The sequence below is a fragment of the Eleutherodactylus coqui genome, chromosome 3 (genome assembly GCF_035609145.1).
Source record: "Eleutherodactylus coqui strain aEleCoq1 chromosome 3, aEleCoq1.hap1, whole genome shotgun sequence".
Classification (NCBI taxonomy): domain Eukaryota; kingdom Metazoa; phylum Chordata; class Amphibia; order Anura; family Eleutherodactylidae; genus Eleutherodactylus; species Eleutherodactylus coqui.
Genome location: NC_089839.1, coordinates 66,770,696 through 66,779,495, shown reverse-complemented (window position 1 = coordinate 66,779,495; position 8,800 = coordinate 66,770,696). Strand labels below are relative to the sequence as shown.

The window sequence follows — 8,800 nt, the reverse complement described above, 5'->3', positions numbered from 1 at the left end:
CCCGGAGCCTAGTGAAGGTTCCAAGGGATGCCATTCATAGTAACATAATGTGTAAGACTGAAAAAAAAGACATATGTCCATCTAGTTCAGTCTATTATACCCCCATGTTGATCCAAAGGAAGGCAAAAATATCCATGAGTTAGAAGCTAATTTTCCTCATTTTAGGGGAGACAATTATTTCCCGACTCCCATCTGGTAGTCAACAGCTGCTCAAACAGAGCTGCGGACAAAGTGAGTGCACAGCCTGAGGAGTTGCTGTGCACCTGGGGTCACTATTACTACTGGGGGTACTATAACTACTGGAGCCACTATGGGGGTCATTATGACTACTAGGACTGCTTTGGGGGCATTATTACTATTGGGGCCACTATGGGGGTCATGATTACTACTAGGGCCACTTTAGGGGTCACTATTACTACTGGGGCCACTATGGGGATCACTATTGAAATTGGGGCAACTATGGTGGACACTTTTACTATTGCAGCCATTATCAGGGACACAATTAATACTAAGGGACACCATTACTACTGGGGCCACTATGGGGGACACTTTTACCAATGGGGCAACTATGGGGGATGCTCACTACTGGGGCCATTACAATGGTTAATCATGAATATTGGGCACACTACTGGGATTAACTATTAACATTTGGAGAATGAATGTTGTTACTATTTCTAGTGGGGCCACTATGGGGGTCACTATGACTACTATTGCCACTATGGAGGACACGGACTATGTTGGCCACTATAGGGTTCACTATTAATACTGTGGCCACTATGGGGGCATTATTAATATTAGGGCTACTATGGAGATCAGTATTAATACTGTGCCCCTACGGGGGACACTTACTACTGCAGCCACTATGAGGGAAACTATTAATACTAAGGCCCTTATGGGAACAAGTATTACTACAGGGGCCACTATGGGGGTCACTCACTACTGGCTCTCTTAGCTCTTTGAGTGGAGGATACATGCTCACACAGCGCCAGTCCATAATCAGTAGCAAGAAGCTCCAAGAGGATTGTTATTGGAGGTCTTTATAATATCATTGAGAAGGCAGGGCCCATAGAGGGAGGAGACTAGCCATCCTCCCAATGCATCTGTAATCTCAGACAGCCTATGGATCGATATAAATAGATAAATAGCCAGTTTAATATATGGACATATATGCTGACTGAGATACTGTCTATCCTTATGTAGTGCGGTGAGTAGGGGGCCACTAATGGGTCAAACCCAGTGAAGGATTCACCTATTCCCTATGAACAGCTCTGCTGGACAACATTGAAAATTACTATATACTGCAGTACTGAAGTATTGCAGTATTTAGTACACATGATTACAAATTCAAGCCCGCTATGTGGACAAACATTATGCAGAGGAAGGTTTCATACATATTTTTAAATAGTAGAACATTTTAAAATATTAACAGTCAGAAAAATAAAACATTTCACATTTTTCCCATTAAAGAGCTAAACAAAGAAACCCCCCAGATATGTAATATTACCATGTTCGTTAAATTTTGAACCATTAATATACAACATTACACTATTTATTTCACATGGGAAACACTGTAAAAAGAAAGTACAGTATGGCAGAATTGTGGGATATTTTTGTTACTCCTGCTTCCACAAAAAATTGAATAAAAAGTGATGAAAACTATGTATATACCCAGAAACTATGCTGGTGAAAACTTCAGGTTAGCCTGCAAAACATGAGCTCTCACATAGTCCAATTGACAAAAAATATATAAGGTTATGGTCCTTGGAATATGATGATGGAAAGCAATTCTTGTCTGAAAAATGCAATATCTATAAAGAAATATTTGCCACTCGAAGTTACCAAAAAATATCAAAATGTTTATTGATAAAAAAAACATACAAATATGGACTGCCATAGATAATAAAATACGTAACAAACCACAATGATATCTATAAACATAACATGGAAACAGCATAGTGTATGTACTACAGCTTACTAAGCAATTGTAAAATACTAGAAGGTATTAGTACATCTATAGAAGCACCTATTTTTATGTCAGATGCGGTGAAAAAATTTAGTTGGTAGGGTTAACTGCGAAGGAGTCATTTTTTCCAGATAACGCCCTTAGTCAAAATAATTATATACATCATAAATAGAGATGAGCGAGCGTACTCGGTTCGGGTGTTTTTGCACTCGAACACCGCTTTTTCCGAGTAACTTACTACTCGGACGAAAAGATTCGGGGGGGGGCGTGGTGGAGCGGGGGGTAGCAGAGGGGAGTGGGGGGGGGGAGAGAGAGAGCTCCCCCCTGTTTCCAACTGCTACCCCCCGCTCCACCACGCCGCCCCCCAAATCTTTTCCGCCGAGTAGTCAGTTACTTGGAAAAAGCAGTGCTCGAGTGCAAAAACACCCGAACCGAGTACGCTTGCTCATCTCTAATCATAAAACGTTAATGGATACTATAGTGGCTATAAAAAGTCTACACACCCATATTAAATGCCATGTTTTGTCAGGTTTAAGAAATTGGACAAAGATGAATAATTTCAGATTCATTTCCACCTTTAGGGCGCCTACCCACTGGCATTTGCGATTTTCGTGCGTGAAATCGCAGCGTTTTCCGCGGCTTTTTCGCGCCTTTTACGTTAATTTCCATTGACATTTATGGGTGCATTAAGAGAAAAATAAGGACACATATGCAACTGACAGTTCCTATGTTAAAAATTGCAACGGACCGAAAAAAAAAAACACAAATGGACAAGAACATTCTATCCTAATTGCTCTTCAGAAAAAATGCAAAACGCAAAGGAAAAAAAATCGCAAGTGGGTAGGCGCCCTTACTGTGACTCATTATCTGCACAATTCTATTGAAAAACAAGCTGGGATCTTCTAGGGTGGAAAAATGACAAAACTAAAATAATGTGGTTGCATAAGTGTGAACTGAACACCCTCTTATATTTGTGGATGAGGTTGTGTTCAAAATAAGTCAATCACATTTCCAAGGCATTACATACACCATGAAACACAGTGAAGATGGTCATCAAGAAGTGGATTAAATTTAGCACAACAGTGACATTACCAAGAACTGGATATCCCTCCAAAATTGATGAAGAGACCAGAAGAATATTGGTCCGGGAGGCTGCCAGGAGGCCGACAGCAACATTAAAGGTGCTGCAGGAATTTCTGGCAAGTGCTGGTTTTGTAGCGCATGTGACAGCCACCTAACGTACTCTTCATATGTCTGGGCTGTGGAGTAGGGTGGCAAGATGGAAGCCTTTTCTAACAATGAAAAACATCCAAGTCTGCCTATGTTTTACCAAAACCTACATCAAGTCTACCAAAGGTATGTGGGAGAACATGCTATGGTCTGTTGAGACCAAGGTTGGACTTTTTAGCCATAACTCCAAAAGGTATATTTGGCACAAAGCCAACTCTGAACATCACCAGAACACCAGACCGCAGTGAAGATGGTGGAGGCAGCATTATGTATCATAGTATCTAAGCCCGAAAAAAGACATATGTCCATCCAGTTCAGCCTATTAACCCCCAATATTGATCCAGGGGGCTGTTTTTTCTGCTGCAGGCAATGGGGCTTTAGTCAAGGTGGAAGGGATTATGTGTAGTTTCAAATATCAGTCCATTTTGGCACAAAACCTTCAAGCTTCTGCTATTTCAGCCTTCAGCACAATGACCCAAAACATTAGTCCAAATCTACAAAAGAATCTCGCCAGAAGAAGTTCAAGGTTTTGGAATGGCCTAGCCATAGCCCAGAACCTGAATCCCATTGAATTTTGTGGGTTGACCTGAATAGGGCGCTAAACACGAGATGCCCTCACAATCTAACAGATTTGGGGCATTTTTGCAAGGAACACAGGGGAAATACGGTCAAGTCAAGATGTGCCATGCTGACACCTACCCAAACACACTGAATGCTGTCATAAAGCCAAAGAGTACCTCAACCAAGTATTCATTTTAGGGTGTGCATATTTATACAATCACATTATTTTTATTTTTTTTTTCCACCCTAAAAGATTTCAGTTTGTTCATCTTTCAATGGAATTGGATAGATAACGGGTCACATGACATTTTAACTGGGGTGTGTCGAATTTTAAGATCCGCTGTACATTTCTACAGTGAACACAATACAAAGTAATATAACACTGTTGTAATTAGGATTTCCAATGACTCTTTTGGCAGTGGTCCTCTTTTTTAGGGCTTTTACCCACTAACGTCTTTTAAACGCTGTGATATCGCTGCGTTTTTTTCAATGAGACTTTCTAATGTTAAAGTCGCATTGCACAAAAATAGCAAGTTTGTGCTTTTTCAATTATTGTGCAATGCGATTTTAACATTAGAAAGTCCCATTTAAAAAAAGGCAGCGATATCGCAGCGTTAAAGAAAACGTTAGTGAGTAGAAGCCCGTATACAGAACATTATTGCGTTATTAGTAAAAAGTAAAAAACGGCACTGACAGACAGTATACTAAAAAATAGCTTTGATCGAGGTCTTAATGCACAATTTGATGAATTTTCAGAAGTAACACCAGGAACGTGTCTTGCTACAGAAGGCATTGGAGTGGACTGTGTAATTTTGGGTATATTCTTTTTCTCAGTCTGGACATTTATAATGGGATATGGAGTGGTCAGCTGAGTCTCATTTTCTCCCTGATTACTGCTAGTAGTGTCATTGTATTCTGATTCCACTTCTTCATTTTTGTAGCCATTAATAATTCTTGGGTCACATTCCCCTTTAAGACATCCTTTGATATTGTTGCAGTTTATTTGGTTTTCAGCCAATACAAAACCACTAAAACACGAACATTTAAAGCCATATTGGTGGTTGATACATTTTTGCTGACATGGATTAGACTGGCAGTGGTCAAGGTAAACACAAGACACCAAGTCAGCTGCTAACACATAGTCATCTTTGCATCTACAGGAGATGGATTTGTTTGGTGGATATTCTATACATTCATGTTCACATCCACCATTATTGTACTTACAGCCCAGTTCCTCCGAAGCACAAAAGGGTCCATTTAATTTCTTGTCCAAATGAGAATTTCCCCACTGATAGACATTAGTTTCATTTGATTTCAGACAAAATAACAAGGGTCCTGTACGTTCTCCATTGTGACCACAAGACACATTAACTGAAGAGCCATGTGGAAATAAGTCCAGAAAAGAACTTTCAAAACTAAAAGGGGTATCGTATTCAACATATCCTGGGCCAGCAAGAACAACCCTCTGGCAGCTGCCCTTTAGTTTACAGATATAGCCATCAACCTGGGCTGAGCATGATTCATCAGACCATTTATAATTATCAGGTGAGTCCATTTCCAATTTCATACTCACACACATTTTCTTGGTACATGTCGTCTTTGGCTTGGTCAACCAGTCGGAGAACTGACCTTGCTTTGGGTCTTGAGTATCTGTGATCCAAGTAAACCCCTGTAGAGCTTGATTTCTAACAACACAGGACTTCAACTTTAGCTGCAGTCCAATCCATAGCTTCAGTGGGCGATTAACTGGTGTGGTGTTGGTGAATTTCCAAAGTAAACCGTGAATATTCATGGCTTCTTCTTCATTTTGTATAGTCACCAGGTCACCATCTCTATTAGTACACTCCTTACGTGCATCAGTAAATGTCCACCTTAATTTCTTATTCACGTGGACAGTGTAACAGGCATCTTTAGAACAGAGGGCTTCAATGGTTTCCTTTTCTGATCCACCATAACAAACTGCTAAAATGCAGATGCAAACAAGAAGTCGTAAAATCTGTCTCAGCATTCTTTCGTTCTCTTTTTTAGTTGCGTCTTCTCTTGTCAAGACAGGACTAAAAAGTTTCACAGCAAGCTAAGTGAAATGCACTTAACAAGTGAATGCCCGTATGTTCTTGGCATGTGTATCTTTTCTTGCCGTAGGAAAGGTCTTCATGCATCCTGTCTTAGAGCTGATCCTATTCTTTGCAAAGGAACATAACTTCCTGAAAGTTTCTAACCAAGAGTTGTTTTCCTTGCTACTATGTATTGTTATAGTTCAATGTTTTCATCAGTCTGTAGAGGTTTTGGAGTTAACAGACCAGGCAGTCTCTGCTTTTTCTTTATTAACCCTTTACAATCCACTGTCTGACCTCTGAAGACATTATGATTTAAGGCTGTACAGCTCCGATGTTGGAAGACGTCCGTCTGGGTTCTCTTACTGTATATTGCTAGCCTCTCTGCTGTCGGAGCCTCTCCAACGTGTCACCTCATGCAGTATATGCTTTAGCCAGCATATTGCGCCTCTGCTTAACAACAGAAAAAGAGTAAGCCCTCTAGGAAAACTAGGATACAAATTGGATTGGAAAGGGTTAAGAGTTCAATGTGTTGCAAGGAATTGTGTTAGCAAAATTGAAAAAAAAATTCATTTGAACGAAACACTGGTCCAACTGGGTACTAGAATTAAGCGGGCCTCACAACAGCACCCCTAGCCACGGACGCTCCGGAGGCCGGGACACAGGAAGACCGCGGTAAGTAACCAATTGCGTTACTGCCTGTCTCCTGAGCTCTGTCTGCTCCCTGTTCTGTGGTTTGGTGTGTGACGTGATGCAGTATTTAGTATACTAGTGAATGTTGCTGCTTTCAATGTGCTTATCTGTTCCCTTAAATGTGCTCCTCCTGAGTCTGTCACATTTCATTGTGTAATCCAGTATTGACTGTCGCTGGCTGCAAGGTCTTAGACTGACACTTTTATGGTATGTCTAAATGTGTCAATGACTATTCTATATCTGATGACAAGTTTTGTGTGTAAAGAGACCCCCTTTGATTGAGGGAATAAGACAAGAGATGAGCGAACCTACTTGTTTCGAGTAATTACTCGATCGAGCACAGCGATTTTCGAGTACTTCCTTACTCGGGTGAAAAGATTCGGGGGGCACCGGGGGGCGGAGGGAGGCGTGGCGGAGCGGGGGGTAGCACGGGGGAACAGGGGGGAGCCCTCTCTCTCTTCCTCTCCCCCCCACTCCCCGCTGCAACCCCCCACTCACCCACGGCGCCCCCCAAATCTTTTCGCCCGAGTACGCTCGCTCATCTCTAAATAAGACCTTTTAAGCATTACACAGACTGACAATACAGAAGGGAACAGCCTGCAGATATATATGTACATGTCACGTGCACGCTATATAATGACCCAGATGACAAGACTGACTTTACCGTTGTATGTGACACAACTTAAGATACAGTGCAGTTAAATTAGTTTTCTTTAACAAATGTAAAGACGCTGTTATTCAAATAACTTACTGTTGATGAGTGCGTTCTTGTCAGATGCAATGAGTTAACTGTTGATGAGTGCGCTCTTGTCAGAAGCAATGAGTTAACTTGACCGCCACCCGTCTGTAGCAGATTACACTAATTTTGGAAGACTGCCAATTGACTTCTTAGAGACAGAATATATATAGCTAGGAGTTTATTGCTGTCACCGCATCTTGGGGAGAATTATATATATATATATATATATATATATATATATATATATATATATATATATATATATATTTTACATTATTACTTAATTAATTAAGTTAATTGAATTCCTAGTGGGCTTTTATAATTTTTGTTAACAACTAGAGATGAGCGAGCACCAAAATGCTCGGGTGCTCGTTACTCGGGACGAAATTATCGCGATGCTCGAGGGTTCGTTTCGAGTAACGAACCCCATTGAAGTCAATGGGCGACTCAAGCATTTTTGTATTTCGCCGATGCTCGCTAAGGTTTCCATGTGTGAAAATCTGGGCAATTCAAGAAAGTGATGGGAACGACACAGAAACGGATAGGGCAGGCGAGGGGCTACATGTTGGGCTGCATCTCAAGTTCACAGGTCCCACTATTAAGCCACAATACCGGCAAGAGTGCCCCCCCCTCCCCCAACAACTTTTACTTCTGAAAAGCCCTCATTAGCATGGCATACCTTAGCTAAGCACCACACTACCTCCAACAAAGCACAATCACTGCCTGCATGACACTCTGCTGCCACTTCTCCTGGGTTACATGCTGCCCAACCCCCCCCCCCCCCTGCACGACGCAGTGTCCACAGCGCACACCAAAGTGTCCCTGCGCAGCCTTCAGCTGCCCTCATGCCACGCCACACTCATGTCTATTTATAAGTGCGTCTGCCAGAGGAACCGCAGGCACACACTGCAGAGGGTTGGCACGGCTAGGCAGCGACCCTCTTTAAAAGGGGCGGGACGATAGCCCACAATGCTGTACAGAAGCAATGAGAAATATAATCCTGTGCCACCGCCATCAGGAGCTGCACACGTGGGCATAGCAATGGGGAACCTATGTGCCACACACTATTCATTCTGTCAAGGTGTCTGCATGCCCCAGTCAGACCGCGGTTTTTTATAAATAGTCACAGGCAGGTACAACTCCGCAATGGGAATTCCGTGTGCACCTACAGCATGGGTGGGTGCCAGGAAGCCACCGGCGGTACATAAAAATATCCCATTGCATTGCCCAACACAGCTGAGGTAGTAATGTCGTGCTTAATGCAGGTGGGCTTCGGCCCACACTGCATGCCCCAGTCAGACTGGGGTTCTTTAGAAGTGGAAACAGATGCATTTACAACTCCCTGTGCACCCACAGCATGGGTGGGTGCCAGGAAGCCACCGGCGGTACATAAAAATATCCCATTGCATTGCCCAACACAGCTGAGGTAGTAATGTCGTGCTTAATGCAGGTGGGCTTCGGCCCACACTGCATGCCCCAGTCAGACTGGGGTTCTTTAGAAGGGGAAACAGATGCATTTACAACTCCCTGTGCACCCACAGCATGGGTGGCTCCCTGGAA

The 8,800-nt window shown here is 42.5% G+C and overlaps 1 protein-coding gene across 1 annotated transcript; it reads right to left on the bottom strand.

Moving 5' to 3' along the window:
* Window positions 1-2,354: 2,354 nt before the first annotated feature.
* LOC136620737 (complement component C1q receptor-like) lies at window positions 2,355-6,015 on the bottom strand. The gene has a single exon (XM_066595685.1). The coding sequence runs from the start codon at window positions 5,760-5,762 to the stop codon at window positions 4,410-4,412; it is 1,353 nt and encodes a 450-aa protein (XP_066451782.1). The 5' UTR covers window positions 5,763-6,015; the 3' UTR covers window positions 2,355-4,409.
* Window positions 6,016-8,800: the final 2,785 nt, after the last annotated feature.

What these genes read in the sequence shown, in the direction of transcription:
- LOC136620737 (XM_066595685.1), bottom strand. Translation starts at nt 5,762, where the DNA reads ATGCTGAGACAGATTTTACGACTTCTTGTTTGCATCTGCATTTTAGCA.